Source organism: Convolutriloba macropyga, chromosome 6 (assembly GCF_964194025.1).
Source record: "Convolutriloba macropyga chromosome 6, txConMacr16.3, whole genome shotgun sequence".
Taxonomy (NCBI): Eukaryota; Metazoa; Xenacoelomorpha; order Acoela; family Convolutidae; genus Convolutriloba; species Convolutriloba macropyga.
The window spans coordinates 74,387,793-74,405,001 of record NC_134473.1 but is presented as its reverse complement, the minus strand read 5'-3'; the positions used below and the strand labels follow the sequence as shown (position 1 = coordinate 74,405,001).

At 37.5% G+C, this 17,209-nt stretch overlaps 2 protein-coding genes across 3 annotated transcripts in view; both read left to right on the top strand.

The window, feature by feature from the left end:
* Nucleotides 1–7,534, top strand: part of LOC142340614 (BBSome complex member BBS7-like) — a 31,929-nt gene extending 24,395 nt beyond the window's left edge. Inside the window, exons 10-11 of the mRNA XM_075391303.1 lie at nucleotides 254–489; nucleotides 7,224–7,534. Of these exons, the coding sequence (XP_075247418.1) occupies nucleotides 254–489; nucleotides 7,224–7,415 (428 nt within the window). The 3' untranslated portion in view covers nucleotides 7,416–7,534. The remainder of the gene's footprint in view (nucleotides 1–253; nucleotides 490–7,223) is intronic.
* Nucleotides 1–13,579, top strand: part of LOC142340621 (cyclin-dependent kinase 2-associated protein 1-like) — a 575,438-nt gene extending 561,859 nt beyond the window's left edge. Inside the window, exons 2-6 of one of the 2 annotated variants that reach the window (XM_075391314.1) lie at nucleotides 9,951–10,009; nucleotides 10,129–10,266; nucleotides 11,129–11,298; nucleotides 12,972–13,056; nucleotides 13,334–13,579. In XM_075391314.1, the coding sequence (XP_075247429.1) occupies nucleotides 9,964–10,009; nucleotides 10,129–10,266; nucleotides 11,129–11,298; nucleotides 12,972–13,056; nucleotides 13,334–13,404 (510 nt within the window). In that variant the 5' untranslated portion in view covers nucleotides 9,951–9,963 and the 3' untranslated portion in view covers nucleotides 13,405–13,579. Of the gene's footprint in view, nucleotides 1–9,950; nucleotides 10,010–10,128; nucleotides 10,267–11,107; nucleotides 11,299–12,971; nucleotides 13,057–13,333 lie in introns of both variants that reach the window. The other variant, XM_075391313.1, reaches the window with a different exon arrangement.
* Nucleotides 13,580–17,209: the final 3,630 nt, after the last annotated feature.

Below are 17,209 nucleotides of genomic sequence, written 5' to 3'. Positions count from 1 at the left end.
CTGGCAAAACAACATAGTTTTTTGCATCTTCTTGAAGCATTCATAGTTTGATTGATTTCTGAGATAGTCAGGCAAGCTGTTCCAAAGAGAACCTCTGCTTTATACAAAAGCACGTCTGTGATGTTTGGCATTCGCATTTTGAATATAGAATAATTACCGTCGTGATTAACGTAGGCGCAAATGTACCAAAAGGGGGAAACAGTAATGGGAAAGTCTAACGCCGAATTGTGCTAAAATGCATGGTTGTTTATAGCAATATTAAAAGACGTGATCAGCCGTGAGGCAATCAAGCGCAAAGTTGCCTTGAATGCGAATGTAGTGATGAACGATGCCACGATCACCCACGTGTTGAATCTAATCCACCCGAAGATGGAGTATCAGATAATGTTGGCCAAGAAAGTCCAACTAATCGATGGCCTCAAAGATCTGCAGATGCAAGAGGACGATCTCAACTTTTTAGCTCCCGAGTACCAGGAGATCATAGAACAGGTAAGTTGGGGTTTGAGGGTCGAAGTGCTAATTTTTCGTGGAGTTGCCCGCTCTGCGGCTGAGGTGCCCCGTCCGTTTTTTATGCGGCTACAGTTGTTAGTCTAATAAGTAAAATTGGGATCGCAAATTTTTGTGTACTATTTGCTCGTTCAACTTACTTTTTCAATCCTTTTTTGATTGCATGACTTTTTTGAATAGTTGAATTTGTGATATGCTTTCTCTGTAATTCAGTGCTTACTTTTTTAGCAAACTGATTGCACACTTGCTTATGAGTCTTATCAGATGAAATATTGGCCTTTGAATAGTGTGGGCTGATAACTTTAGAGTTTTCAAGTTTGCAATTACTCTCAAACGTATCTAAAAATTATTTGGTCCGGTTGTTTTTTAATTTCATTTCAGATCAATTCGTACGACATAAGTACATTTAACTTCTTTTCCAGAATAATCTCAGTACTTGTGATTATCAATTGTTCAACCGATTCAAGTTATTTTGCAGTTTCATTTTTAGCATCCCTCAAACTGGGGTTTCTATAAGTTGTCCAGCCGTTTTGTGCATTTTCTGATTGATTGTTAATTGCGGTGAACGCTAAGTAAACCGAACAAGAATAACGCCGACATAAAAACAAGCCGAAAGTTATGTAATAGTTATGTAATCTATCAGAAATAATACATTGTTTACCCTTACAGTATACACTGCGTATAGTATTAAGTGCCCAATGTATTCAAATGCACCAAAAAACAAAAATACGTCAAATTTTTAGACACTTAGTGGGTACGGGACTCAGCGGACCGCTGTCCAGGGCCAGGCCTCTCATCCGCTGTGAGATGTAATTTGGAAATCGCGGGGCTGGTATCGAGGCGAAACGCGCCCACCGGCTCGCCAGGGGCAACTTAAAATACTGGTATCCCAAAATTTTTCGGCTTACTTGACCTCATTTCCAAAGTTCGGCTTGCTTGCCTATCGGCTTGCTTGACCGCCACCGTTAATTGCTCTCGAACGAAGCAATTATTTGGACCCTGTTGGTCAATGCGATTCCTCATTTGATCAGTTTTTTGTCTGACGCTCAAAAACGGGATAAGCAATTAAATCCTGGAGGACATTAACCAATCTCTTTGCGTACAATTCACTGCCGATGCCGAGAAGACAAAATCATGGAGTGAATGGCACTTTTTCTAGAGGTTTGGAACAGCTTAACTCACCCTTTCCCCTCCCGGTCCACTGCATCTTATTTCACACCCCCCACTTTATCGAATTATTAATTTATGCAACTCGGCGGTAAAATAATGCTTCAAATATACACACCTTCTAAATTTTACTTAGTCTGTGGTCGCTAATGAGGTTCAATTCTATTTGTTTAATAACAGCCGCCATCGTATCCGCCGGCGATTATTGCGCTTTCAGTTTTTTTTTACTTGTTCATGCAAAAATTTGTCTCCCTTTATCCGAATTGTATTCCTGTATTCTAAATCTTTGACTTCTGTAGGCTAGTTTAATTTTAGGCTTTTTCTGCTCAGAATGCCTTTAAACCGCAGTTAATCAGGGACTCAATCTAAGTTCAGTAGAGGCAGTATTGTAAAACAAAATGAAAAATAAAGATTGTATAAACTCCTAGAGACAAGCTTTAAATGCCCTGTATTGGAACTTAGAAATAATTTGGTCTTAGTTATCCCATCTTATCTTTTTTGGTTTGGATATTAATCTTGTATGCACTCATTAGGAAACGGATATGTGCCAAACTGCAATTTACTATCACATTGCACGTACTTTTGACATCTGTTTTGTAAAACATTTTTTAAAATTGCTCTCAAACAAATTTTGTGGTAATTATATTAGTCTTGCAGTCTTTTTAATGCAATTTTTCGCCAGACTGGTTTTTCATGTGATGATTATAACAATAATTGGATAAGCGACTCTCTTAGCGCTTTACTACTTTCGAAATATGCGATTCATCGAAATTTTTGAGGAGACATGTTCATGGTGTGAAACATGATTTTTGTTCTCGAGAGTTTGACTCTGTCAACCTTCAGTGACCTCCCACTCCCGGCTCCACTCCCTACTCCCCGTCCAACCTCTCTCAACCGGCGATTTGGACCTCCATTTCTTGCGCCCCCCCCCCCCCCCCCCGTTTTGTTTCCTGGTTGATGAACCTAGAGTGAAAGTCAGATGCTGAATATATTTGATGCTGAATATAGTTTTGGATTGAAAAAATATCTCAAACAACTGTATGTTTTTGAGATACTTAAATTTGGGCTTGAGTTTTTGAATTCATCTCATAGTCAAACTCCCATAGTCAAAAATTTGAAAGCCAAATTTGATCTCAATGATTCTAAACTTCTCACCCACGCCCCTTCAATCAAGCGAAAACTAGCGTCCCTAAACAGTGCTAGCTAGTGATGAAGGCAACCGCTCGCCACTCATTTGAGAGCAAATCCTCTGATGTTAATTGGTTTTCTTTATGTATGTTTTCTTCTTGGTTCGACATTTATTGGGTTCATGGGAATTGATTTTGATTTTTTTTTCAGCAATCTTTCGGGTTTGTTTATTAATCCCCAAAACTCCGAAAGCGATCTCTACGGGATTTCTATTGTTCTAAAAGCGATCTCAATGGTTCTAGAATGTCTTCACCATCGTTTGAGAGAAATTTCATTGCTATATCAATTCTATTAGATTTTTATCATTTTCGTCTTTTAAAAGCTGCAAAAGCGATAGCTTAGCGATATATTGTAGCCATGACCTCAGAACTCAAAGAATTAGTTTTGTGTTGGGGCGCTGCCAAGAGCTTGAGGGTTGCTGCCAATGTTTTGAGATGGTTTATTAAGACAAAGTGGAGTTATGATTTTGAGTACGCAAAACTGAAAACGAGCGGAAAAAACTGGTTTTGAGACCCCAAATTCTTGCAGTCATTTTTCTAAACATCAGTGAGAAAACGGCTTTTAGAAAAAGTGCTCTGTTTTCAATTTTTTTCAAATGGTTTCAAAACTCGTTGATTCCTCTCGAACGAAGTTTGAAGTAATTGTAAAAGTTTGTCTTTTTTCGCTTGAACCTTTTTGCGCATTTGTTTTAGAAAATTTTTCCGATTTTATTTTCCGGGTGACTTTTTCACGCTTAACTTCTTGATTTTTGCCTGATCCAAATTGATCTTATTCAGAAATTAAGTCTGCTGCTATAACAAAAGCCGTTGTAAATTAAAATTTTACAAAGTCCTGATATCCGAGTGGTTCGAACTCCTCCCTAGTCCTTTTTTGCACCCATATAAAAATTGCTATAGGCTACACCCCCTGTAACCCCACCTGTCATTCGAGAGCGGTTTTTACGATGTTAGTTTTTTGTCCGACGTGGACTAATCGAAGTCTAGTTTGATTTTGACAGTCAAAATTCTTAGAATTGTTGAGGACTCGCCCAGTTAATCATCTTCCTTTTTTTTCTGATGAACTGACCTCATGCTCACATTTGCGTTTGCATTCATTTGATTGATTAGTTGCTCTCGATTAAATTTTTTAGCAAATTTATTAGTCCTGTGGTCTTTTTTATGCCATCTAATTGGCTCGGTCATGAGTTATATTGAGATATATTTACAGGTATTCTTTCATATATTACAACTTTGACACATGTTTTGTTAAAAAAATTACTGTTTTTTGGTGTTTGTTGTTCTGCCAATTAATCTCATTAATGGTAGGTCACATTGGCTCAATAACTAGGCATATTTCAATTTATCTTGTGGTTTTCGTTGAAATCTAACGGTTTTAGCGACTTTGACATTACTTTTTTTTAACAATTTTACTTTTTGTGGATTTTCCAAATTCTTGCAGTTGATTATGCAGGTCTGTCATATAGTCTCACTAATGGCAGATAACATTTACTCTCTAGTAAAGCATTATTGAATTCATTGAAGGGGTTCAGATTATTGTTAACGATTTTGTTGACTTTGACATTTGTTTTCCACAATTTTTGTGCTTTAATTTGTTGCCTTCATTTGTTGTTATTTTTGACATGGTCCGGGAAGTGTTTTTGTTTTAGTTGATCTAGTGATGAATACTGCGATGGCTGTTGAAGATAACAAGTTTTAGTTTAGTGTTTTAATTACTATTATGACACTTTTGATTAGAAACAATCGGTTTTCGCCGAATGTATGTGTTGTTTTACTTTGTCTCTCAGTGGTTTACCGAGTTGGTGTTTGCTGTATGAACTCCCATTATGTAAACTTTTTTTGAGTTTGGTATACTTTGATCTAAAAAAATGGACCAGAAATGAAATGTGTATTTTGATAGCCGCCATCAGCCTTTCAACAACTATCATTTCGGCTTTCTGTCTTATCTCTTTTTAATTGCTCTCAAACGAAGTTTGTAGCCATTATATTAGTCCTGTTGTGTTTTTGTACAATTTTTTGCTTGACAGATTTTTCGTCGGACCCATTTGACTTTTTGTCCTCAATGCGCCCAGAGGGCATTAAATGCTCATAGTCTTTCAGCTCACTAATCTAGAGGTTGACAACCCCCCTCACTTCACCCCCAATACTCACCACTGCTCATTGTTCAGGCCGTAAGGGCCCCTGCAGCCAAAGGCACTCCCACCGTTGCCCCCACCCACCACCTCAGCCCCAGTGTGAAGCCTTAGTGCATCAAACTGTCAAAGTTCCTGAGATTAAACGGTAATTGGTATTAGTATTAAGTTTACTGTCCTGCAATTTAAAGGCTGAATTTGCCTTGTTTAGCGAATCTTCTGAGATTGTGGACCACAAAAATTAGGAGAGGCAATTATTAGGAGAATCGCACGAAAAAAATAAGGCTGTCAATTTTCATCATTTTCTAGAACTTTCATTTCCAACATCGAGCAGTGGGGTCGACACCGGCTATTTTCCGGCAATCGGTTGACTATATTTTCAGATTTGAGTGCTGTCAGTTCCATGCAAACTATCAATTATGTCCTTCTAGAAAGGTTTATTGTGTTGTTACTTTGTTCAATTCATTGTTATGTATTTTAACAATTCAAAGAGTTTGGAATCTTTTTGGGGCGCTGTCTTTTTTTTAAGATCTGTTTACACTCTTTCATGATTTTTGAGGTCAAAGTGATGAGTTTGGTCACACCGAAACAGCAGGTAGAGCGATAAAACGCGTTTTTTGCGGCGTGAATTTTTTTGAATGAGAAATTTTTGAAATTTTTTGGCGTTTGAACAAAAATTCGCCTTCTCGCTAGCGGGGTTTTGTTCACATGCGGCGATTTGACTTCGATTTTCAAAATTTTCTTTGCTCATTCCTTTTGCCATTTTGACTGAACTGCTTGCGAGACGTCATTTTCCAATCTTAGTGGAGCGAGTATTTTGTTCAATTGCGTGAAAGCTTTTTCTGGTTACACGTGACTTACCTCACTTTCAAATTCCGCTCTCTAAGATTGATATTTGCTGAGTTAATTTGAAGGAGAGAAGGAATTTGAAGGTCAGCTGAATATGTGTGTCTCTCTATGGGAAGGTTATATGAGGGCAGCCAATGAAATCGAGATCTAAGTTTTACAATTTCTTTTGAAAGACTATGACAGTAAAAAGAATGGCATTTTAGCAATTTATAAAAAGATTGAATTTCCTCTTCTTCAGTCTGATAGCTATTTTCTGGCAATCTGCCAGGTGTGTTAATTTATCGCTGAAAGTTTTGTAAATAGTTTTTAAGCGGCATCGACTCCAAACTTTTTCAACTCATTTTTGTATGTTTCTAACTGTAATCTAGAGCACATAAGGGACGCTCACATACGTGGTAAACTCCTGAAAGCGCGACAGAATTTTAATTATCTGCGACACTCTGTGCCCTATTGCATTCCTTCTAAAGTAAAATTCAACCTGTTCTCCGCATGCGTGATTTCGTCGCTTCTCTACGCTTCTCCAGCCTGGCATGTTGACGCTACCCATTTGCGACTCTTGGAGAAGTTCTATTGGAAGGTTCTATTGCTGGTGTTTTGGTTATAGTGAATATAAATCTATTTTGTCTCTCTCAGAGAGCCTCCCTATTGCCTATCAACTTATTGATCGTGATTTGAAGTTCTTCATCAGCATTGTTCAAGGCAAAAGTTGTATTCCCTTCAGTCAGTATTTCAGTCGTGCGCGATCTAACAAATGTCTCCGCAGCGGCCAAACAGTTCATCTCGTTGTCAATGCATGCGCCAAGAAGCTGACCGCTAAGTCGTACTTTAACCGCATTCAAACTGTTGTAAATGATTTTAATGATGTGGGTGATTTCGATTTACTCTACCCCCCATTGGACTACAAAAATCGCTTGCGAAAATTCTTTAGTGATATGCGAGACTGCAAATTTGAATTCAATCGAACCTGTACGTGGTCAATAAAGTGTCGATGTCCTATATGTGTATCTTAGTATCCCTTTTTTTTGTACAGCTTTTTTCTACTCAGCTTTATGTACATATCTTAATTTGTTAATGTTAAAATTCCATCAGTTTGGTAAATTGAAGTCTTTTACTACTACTACTACTACTAAGTCTATTTTGCAGCTATATTGGCAGTCTGCCGGCTGTGTAATAAACTATTCTCAGTGCAAAACTAAAATTTCACATAACTAATTATTTCAGTGTTGGTTCAGTCTGATTAAAGCAAAAGTTTTGTTTCATGGGAAAAGGAATTAGTTGCAGATTTTTCGCCCGTCCGTTGAAAGTATAAATTGCATAATGAATAACCACATCCAAATGTGGAAAATGGTGGAATGTTGATTTACTAAATGATTTTGGGTTACAGGAGCAGAAGATCAGATCGGAGTATACGCGACAACCAGCCCACTTAGAGAGATTGTATGGCATGGTCACAGATCTCTTCATTGACAAGTTCAAGTTCAAAGGCATCAATGTCCGCAACAAAGTTGATGAGTTAACCGCTGTTCTTGACGCTTACGATCTCCAATCTCTCATCACTTTTTTTAACAAATTCTAATGCAGTGTTTAAGTTGCCCAAATTTCAATGTAGCTACTTTTGAATTAGTTCGTCAATGCTGTACATACATGTCCGATGGTGTCCATTGTAAATATGTAATTGAAGTTCTATTTAAATAATTACTTCTGATAAGTGGCCGAGTTAGTCGTTTTGAATCTCCTTTGGAACAAAATTTAGCTGATAAATCTAGTTAAATAAGAAATTGTCGGGATATTAATATTAGAACTTACTCCTGTCCCATTGTCCGTTTACTCATGTCATTTGCAAGCATGACATTAGGGGAAATGGGAGTAGGCTGTCTCAATGTTTTAACTAGTGGTTTTTATGGCCTAAACAGCCTCTTAGCTTTCGGTAAGAGTGCTCACTGGGTTCATACAGAACTCGTCGGGTACAGTTGCGACTTCACTCTTTCTAAGTTAACTAGTATCCATTTTAGTGCCCAGTGTCTTGCATTTTGGTTGTTTTCCATTTTGCTTAGTTTGATTCCGAAGAATAGTCAGTGAGCCTGGGGAAAAGGCAACTTCTCTAATTAGACTAAGAAGTTCTTCCATTTTCTTGGTAGTTTTCGATTTCTTACTTAGGGACCGATGTCTATCTCTTGTGACGTAATTTGTGTGCACGACCTTGTCAATCAATTGTGCAATAAAGGTCTCCACTAGAACATCCATCGTAGGGTTTTCAGCACAATCTCTTTGACAGCTCGCTTTTTGGAATCCATTTGAGGACTGTTTATTTGCAGTGAACCTTGCCATGAACAATAGTTGCATCGGCTGTCTTGTCCAGTTGTTCTTAGGATACCCTTCGAAGAGACATTCCTTTTTTGCTCCGGACAGCGGAGGCTCTCGATGCAGAAGTCTCGATTTTCATTTGAATTTTGAGAACATCTTTCAGGAAGGACGCCTTTCAACTGGTGCAAGCTTAATGTCAGTCTTAATCGTCACATAAACTGCATTTTGGCCCTCACTTTTTGCACCAACACTTGACTCATCGGCCACCGATTGCTTAGGTTCTGAATACATAGAATAATCTGTCTCACAATAAGAAAACCTATACCCGGCGATTTTTTGTACTCCTTCTAATGACATTAATATTGACCATAAAAAAGATTGTTTGCCAAGTAAATACTTTTGGTTCATTGAATTTTGTCTTTGAGGAATTCTTGGAGCTGTGTAAATCTGATAAAATGCGTGTGATGAAGGGGATTTCTTCGAAAACTGGTAGAATCTGTCTCCAAAATGATTTTTGTTTTAGACAATGCGCCTCTTCAAGTTTCGATTTTGAGCCCAGAGCTTAATTGATGACAGTAAATTTTTAATTGCTCTTGAACGAAGTTCATAGCAATTATTGGCAACTCGTGTCTGAGTCTCTTCCTCTGCAGACTAAGAGTGTCCTCTTTCTCTGTCTGCTTCATACTCTGTTGCACATCCTGCAGTGCATGTGTCGACCTAAACACACAACCAATAAATACCGTACGGACTGACACTTCTGCAAAAATCTTGCGAATAACGAAAATCTTGCAAAATTCCTGCGTGTGTTGCAGGATAACACCCCTTTTTGTAATATCTTGCAAGCTAATAGTCGGGTACTTCGCTCGCCCTAATCAAATTCCGGCGCTGATCTTGCACCAAACTTAAAGTCTTATAGAACACGGCTTGATTTGTATAGCAAACATACTGTTTGATCTTGTGAGATTTATTTTGCAAGATCATAACTTGAAGAGGGTTATTTTCAAATAGTCTCAGTAGACGTTCAATTCTAATATTCTTTTTCTAGTTGATTTCGAATAAAATTATACAATGCTGATTAATTGCTCTTGAACGAAGTTCATAGCAATTATTGTAAACGTGTGTGTCTTTTATGCAAAATTTTCGCTTGACAATTTTGACTTTTCGGGTGACTTTTACGCCCTCGACTTTTTGCGTTTCGCGTGATCTAAAATTCTCTCTCAATCACAATTTCAAGCAGCTGAATTTAATTGGCGGCAATTTAATACTAAAAGTCAAATGAAAAAAGCGCCGAAACTGGTGGCATTTTTCTCTTTAAATCTTAATAGTGGCATATGTTAACCTCTAATGTGGTTATTTGAAGCCCACTATTGAACTTTTTAGTCCCATCTAGGCTCCCCCTCCCTCCCCCCCCCCTCCCCCGACTGAAGCAGGCTGCAAGTCGGATATGTTTTATTTTTAAAAGTGTTAAAGCGAGTAATATTTTGCACTGTTTTCTCTCAATATGTAAAGAACTAAGTTAACAAGCAACAAAGTTCGCATGACACTCGTTTTAACACTCCTGGCCAAGAACATGAGCGCCATCATATTGGTGACTTAGATGCGCAAGTTTGTAAAATCAACAGAGGTAAGCTTTCAGCACATAATGCTTCAAGTAGAGCGAACTAGAGGAATAGATTTGTCGCATCTCAAAATAAAGTGTAGTTATGGGCTCTATATGGGCAAATTTTCGATCTAATTTTGGGAAATCAGTTTTTATTGTTTGTGATGCAGTTGCGATAGCCATCATTAGCAATGGTCAGCATTTCAGATTTTGGTGCAAAATGTCGAGCAGCAGCAATAGCAATCTCTCCGCAATTCCAAGCAGTGGTAAGAGAATTTCATACTTTCTATATGACTCAAATTACGTAACAATCGTGTTATTATTCTAATTTGTTGGCTAAGACTGTTTGTCATAGTGAGTTTGTTTATTTGTGTTTTGGTTTTAGTTTCGGCCGGTATTAGTGATGCAATAATTCAGCAACAGCAACTTCAGCAGCAAATCCTTCAACAACAAATGCTCAAATTGCAACAACAGCAACAAGCTCAACAGTTACAACAACAGCTGTCTAATATGAACAACCCAGGTTAGTTTGAAATTACTCTTCATAACTTGGGTGAGAAGTTGAGTTTCTTACCTGTTTTTTTTTTCGTGACAATTGAAGTGAAATTTAATAGTCAAAATGGTGGATTTCAATAATTTTTTTAACGGAATAGTAGCATAGCGTAGAAAATTTCACACTTCTGTCATCAGTTAGAAATTACTGTCTGTGTCACGGTGAAAAGTTGAGTTTCTTTACCCATTTTTTTTTCGTGACAACAATTGAAGTGGACTTTAATAGTCAAAATGGTGGCTCTCAATTTTTTAAACCGAATAGTAGCATAGTGTAGAAAATTTCACACTTCTGTTATCAGTAAAACCATTGAATTGGAGTACTTTGTTTTGTATGAAACCCGAATGTGAAGTTATTGGTCGTAGTTAAATCCAGACGTACTTTCATTATAATTAGTTAAACTGAAGTTTTAAAGCGCAATCACTTACGGAGAGTTTTCCTAACTCTATTTGGGTGATACAAATTAAGTTTAAGTTTAAGATACAAAATTAAAACAACGATTACGTTGATATTACCCTCCTCTAACTATGTGATGGCATCTTTTCTGACGACTCATCGCTTTTAGGGTAAGTTTAGATCAAGGCTGCAAGTGATATTTTGTCCTATCTGCCGGCTATCCTTCAAGTATCGAAAGCTGCTTTGGTTGCGGTGTGCGCACGTTGCAACTAAGCTTTATTTTTGTTGAACTAATTTCGAATGATTTACAAAAATCTGGATCTTGAAAATTTTGTCTGAAGTCACTTGGGTTTCGTATGAATCCAAAAAAAATAACGTATTTGAATTGAATAATTTTATTGACGAATTGGTTGAGTAGGAAATAATCAGATCTTATCAGCCCAGAAGCAACAACAACATCAACACGCACATCAGCAACCACAGCAACAGTCATACGCGGCGCCCTCTGTCGCAGTGAACAACTCATCGGGAGGGGCAGCCAACACCAACTCAGCCTCTGTCCCTCAGTACAGACTCTCTTCCTCAACTCCTCAGAACAAATATGGACAGGTCAGTAATACGGACCATTATTGCCGACTTGAGAGAAGGAAATATTTTGGGTCCTCTTTTTTATAGCTGCGAAGCTGTAAGCTGAGCGTAGCTATATTGCGGTGCTCTTGGTTTTTTACAATTCAAAGAATTTGAATTGTATTGGGGCGCTGTCTTTTTTTTTTAGATCTGTTCACACATTTTCATGATTTTTGAAGTCAAATTGGAGTGGTGATTTTGGTCACGCCGAAACAGGAAATGGAGCGAAAAAGCGAGTGGTTTTGCGGCGTGAATTTTTTTCGCTCTAATTTCAAAGTAGAGTGAGAAAACGGTGTTTGAACAAAAATTCGGTTTTTCGGTAGTGGTTTTTTGTTCACATGCATCAATTTCACTCTGATTTTTACTGTTTTTTTTGATTTTTTGGATCGGATTTTTTTCTAAATAGTTTTCCCAATCCATTCACAGCTCACTCTGGACCTAGTTTTTTGTTAGAATCAAAATTACATATCTCACTAGTGGTTTTTTGTTCTCCCTAGCAGCATTTTGACATTGATGTTCTGTTTTTTTTTGTTTTTTTTTTCATCTGATTTTTTTAGAAATAGTTTTCCCAATTCATTCATTGTCCTTTCTAGGTCTAGTTGTTAATGAAAATTCTTTGAATTGTACGTCAGGACTTGTCCTGCTATGTTTTTTGTTTCGTCGTCTGACGCTCTTTTTTCGTTTTACATTTGTTCACATCGCAAAGCTGAAAAAGTCAAATTTTCTGAATGACTTCTTCTTCTCACTAACGGCATTTGCGCGCGTGACGTCATTTCTCACTCGCTTTTGCGAAAGACTTTAGGTTATTTGCGTGATTAGATTTTGATCATACATGACTTACCTCTCTCAATAAAATGACTTTTGCACTTTAAAACTTAAGTTTAATTTGAATTTGTTTAAGGTCAAAGGAACTCCTATGCGCAGTAAAGGTCCCTAATAAGAGGCTTCTGTGGAATGAATTTTAACAAGCTGTATTAATTTATTGCTGAATGTTTTTAGCCTAGTTTTTTGAGCGGCGTCAATTTTTTTTCAATTTAGATCTGTATCTGTTTCTATCTCTATTATATGGCACGCAGGTCTATTCTTTCGCAGCTATTCCGGCAATCTGCCGGCTATGTTTTTTTTTGGGGGGGGGAGGGGGTGTGTGTTATAATTTATATGTAAATTCTTAAGTTATAAATTTTAAAAAATGCAAGCAGCTGTGGAGATGGTTAAGTTCTAGCATCTTACTCGTGGTGCTCCTATGATCTTTGGAACTATTTGTGGCAGAACTGATTTGATTACAAGTACAACTTTTTAATCGCACTCACCATCAGATCCTAGAATGCATTAAACGAGTGTGTTGCTGTCATACCTTAAAATACCCACGTACAATTTTTAAATGCGAAGATTGGCAAGGGCAAATTTTACAATGACAGAAGTTTTTATGTTCACTCACAGTGGTAAAGTTCTTATGTTCACTCAGTGGTAAAGTTTAATTCAGCGCGGCTGCTGATTAATGGCTGTATTAATCAGTAACTTCATTACAGTCACGTAGGTTATACACGAGAAGGTAATTTGAAGTTTAGTGTAAAATCTTAGTCTCATTAGCTCAATAATTGAAACACGGTACAGTACTTTGAAATTTGTTTTAATGGCGAGGGTGTCTGTTGTAGCTTCTAGCTGTCATTGACGACCTCGGACGAGACATCAGGCCATCGTACGCAGGAAGTCGAAGTGCACAGGAACGTCTCAAAAAAGGTGTCTTTTCAATATCATTCATTTTTGTTCAGACAAACAAAAACGAGTAACAAGAAATTGTCATTTTTCATTTTTAACTGCTTCGGAGAATGGAAAGAATGTCAATGTCACTCAATTTATTATAATAAGACTGAATAGATTAGCTACTTATATGGGTTATTTACTGCAGCATTTGTTTAAATAAGATTTCAAGAATTTCGAATTAGTTCGAATAAGATTGAAAGTTTTTTTTAGAAATTTTCGAATGCTTTTTTAAACTTGAGCAAATATTTTTCAGGAATTGTCTTGGCTCGGTCAATTGTCCGAGAGTGCATAATCGAAGCTGAAATGAATGCCAAAAACAATTGAAAGTGTTCCAATCAAACAACGCTGTTATCAATTTTCAAACTGCAAACAAAATTAACGGAGGCTGTCAAGAATAGTATACTCTAGTACAGTTTATTCGTAGTGTTAAAGTTATTTTGTAGCCCTCTCTATTTTGATCATTTGATGTTTAAAATAGAATTGACAGGATTTTAAGAAACTTTTTTAATCCCATAATTAGAAGAATGAGTTAGTGAGTGAGGTGCTGCTCTGTTTCCTGACCAACTGAATGTACTTTTTTTAAGGTACGATAAAGGTACTACGCGCTAGAAGCTGAGTCGCAACGGTCATACTTTACCGAATTTGTAATTAAGCCCTAAAATATTTTATATCATATTTTGAGGAGGAATTACTAATATTTTTGACCCTTATGATTCATATCTTTGGGCCTATAAGGCCCCAAAAGAGGATTTTTGGCCATCGCGTGGTGATTTAACGCTCATAAAATTCAAATCTGACAATAATTAACAGTTCGTAGTTAACGTGTAGCAATGCTCCACAATGTTAGTGACAACCCTGCACAAATCTTTAATAGCTGCTGCAATAGCGTTGAGTTATCATACTGTTTCGTTTTTGTTTCTACTAACTTATGTTAGGGATTGATTTTCAAGATCCATTTCTAAGGCCTTTGAAATGGACACCGAAAGAGGTCGAGTAAGCCAATGTTTAATTGCGCTCAAATGAGGTTTGAAGCAATTTTGTAAAAGTTTGTGTCTTTTTATGCAAAATAGTAGCTTGATCGTTTTGTTCTAGAACATTCTTTCGGATTCCCTTCTCGGGTGACTTTTCCACGCTTTACTTCTTGAATTTTGTGTGACCTGATTCAGAAGTTAAGTTTGTTGCTAAAACAAAAAACGATTGTAAGATGAGCAAACATAAGGTAGTGATTGTCGAGTCGTTAATGCTTTTCTCTAGTATGCTGAAGGTGGCCGGGGTTTTAGAACCCCTCCTTGGTGGGAACTTGTTGTACCCAAAAAATTATCTGGCCTACAGCAACCACTGAATTAAATTGCCACGCCTTTTGATCGAGCGCAATTCGTCCACCGATATTTGGTTTTTATTTCATTATCTACTGTTCTTGTTTAATTGATATAAATTCGTAATTATTTAGGGTCTTTCCCTTTATAGACCCAATTATGGTATATTTACTGTCATTGGGGGTGGGGGCTAATGGTTATCTGACCACTAAGCTGGTGGGCTATAATGGGAAAGACCAATTATTCGATCTTATTGGAGTTCGTGTGTGATTTTTGACCTTACCATTTAGACATTTTTGGGTTAGAAATTTGTTTTTTCATCGGAGAACGAATAAACTGGAAAAAAAAACATATGCAACCGTTAAGGTTAAAGCTTTCTTTAAACTAATTCAGCGGTTCAAGACTGAAACAGCTTGGAAGGCAATGAATGCGATATAATTGTTGAATGATCTAGCTTCCCTGTGTGTAAGCTGTCTTCTATTAACACCTCCTTTCGCTTTTCAGAGAAATTTGTTCAAATTTATCAGATAAATAGCTGTTGTTTTTTTAGATGTGATCAAAATTTTATAGTTCAGATCATGAATTTTTTCTTTTGTGATCAGTATGAAAGCGATTGTTTTATTTGAAGTTTTTAAAAGGTGAAAATTTTCAGCGTACAAAGCTTCGATTCTTCATATCTGTTGTCAATTTTTCTATACATTAATTCTTGTTATTTCATCCATTTCCTCTATGTTGTACATATAGCTTTCCGCCGCTAAACTCAGTTTCATTGCTATCAAACAAATTTTCAGTTTTAGATCTATTTGCCTTCTGATTAGTTTAATTTTCGAGTGACTTTTATCACGATTCACTCCTCGGTTTTTGCGTGATCAAGTTGCTTTCGTCCAGAAATTTAAGCACTTGAACTGAATTCACAGCAGTTTACAACTAAATGTCACATTAATTGTCCCGCCGAATTGGATTTCATTTTTTTGTGTCTCCCGTTATAGCCCCCCCCCCCCCCCATGAAAATGTAGCCCCCCATTATGGTATATTAACCATGATTGGGAAGATATAGGTATAAGCTGGGGGGGGGGGGGGGGGGGGGGGGGGGGCTTTAATGGGAAAGACCCCATTTTTTCTGTTCAAATACTTGCGGCCTATAGTAAGCTCTAATAGCATCATTTTGATTACCATAGTGATGTAAGGTTAAGCCTGCTACAACCGAAACAGTTGGATATGAAATAGTGGATTCAAGAAATGGCTAATGAAAGACGACAATATATTTCAATTTTTTTTCCAATTGTGCGCTTTTTTTGTCTTTCAGCAGTTCTGGTGAACTTAATTATATACTGGAAAACAACTCATCTATTATATTCTGTACGGCGTTTTCATGAGCCTCTCTTGCTTTTAAAGATGTCATGAAATTCTTGTGGCACTCACCGTTTCAAGCCCTTTGATCACATGTAACAGTTTTGGCACTGACTTCCAAAGCTCAGCAGCTTTTTTCTCCTCTTCATTATTTGTAACTCTAAAACTGCAGGCAGTCTTGGTTATGACCAAACTTAGTCTGTTTTGACTTATTAAAGTTTTTAAACATGATGGAGGTATTTCATCTTGTGTCGTCTGCTACGCTCTTTCTCTGTTGAATTTTGAGTTCTCTAATTCTCAACATCCATTCACCACATTGTGGTGACCAAACTGGACGTGAAAAAAGATTTTAAGACATGGGGAATCGCTGAATTTTAATCTTAATAAACTTTATAATAATCTTAATAATTCTTAATAATAATCTGCCAGAAAATAAAGCAATGAAAACTGTTTCTACATTCGAAATCTGAAATTCAAGCTCAAGTGACAATTGAACGCATAATATTGAAGACCTAAGACTCTATTACTTTATACAGAGTATTTAGGTTACAGAATTCAAAACTGTTTACTTAGCTTAATTTATCCGACGTTCAGTAATCGAGCAATCTACTGCGTAAAAGAGAATGAGCTTTGAACTACTTTGAATCTTCGACGGCCTTCTGTGGTGGTTTCATTGGCGTTTAATTCCTTGCAACTGGGGTCCCTCCATTGGCTGTGATTAATTGCTCTCAAACGAAGTTTGTAGCAATTATATTAGTCCTGTCGGTCTTTTTTTTATGCGATTTTTCGCTTGACCAATTTTTCGTCTGACGCTTTTGACTTTTCGTCCTCAAAAACTGGATAAACAGGTAGCGCCCAGCGGGCATTATGTGCTCTTAGAGCCTTTCAGGTCTGTTTCAGCTCAAACTGTCTTGGAGTCTTATACTTATACTTATGGTGTGAGGGGCGGTTCTTAGAGGTTGACACCCCCCCCCTTGTTGACCCCCCACCCCCACTATTGGCTCCACCCCCCCCACCGCGCTTTTGCCCCCCCACCCAGTGCTGCCCCCCCCCCCGTGGCTAGCTACTGACCAAGCCAACCGCTCGCCGTTCGTTTGAGAGCAATTCGCCCGACGTGAGAGCAATTCGCCAGACGGGGGGGGGGGGCTTTAATGGGAAAGGCCCCATTTTTTCTGTTCAAATACTTGCGGCCTATAGTTAGCTCTAATAGCATCATTTTGATTACCATAGTGATGTAAGGTTAATCCTGCTACAACCGAAACAGTTGGATACCAAATAGTGGCTTTAAGAAATGGCTAATGAAAGACGACAGAATATATTTCAATTTTTTTTCCAATTGTGCGCTTTTTTGTCTTTCAGCAGTTCTGGTGAACTTAATTATATACTGGAAAAGAACTCATCTATTATATTCTTCAGTGTACGGAGTTTTCATGAGCCTCTCTTGCTTTTAAAGATGTCATGAA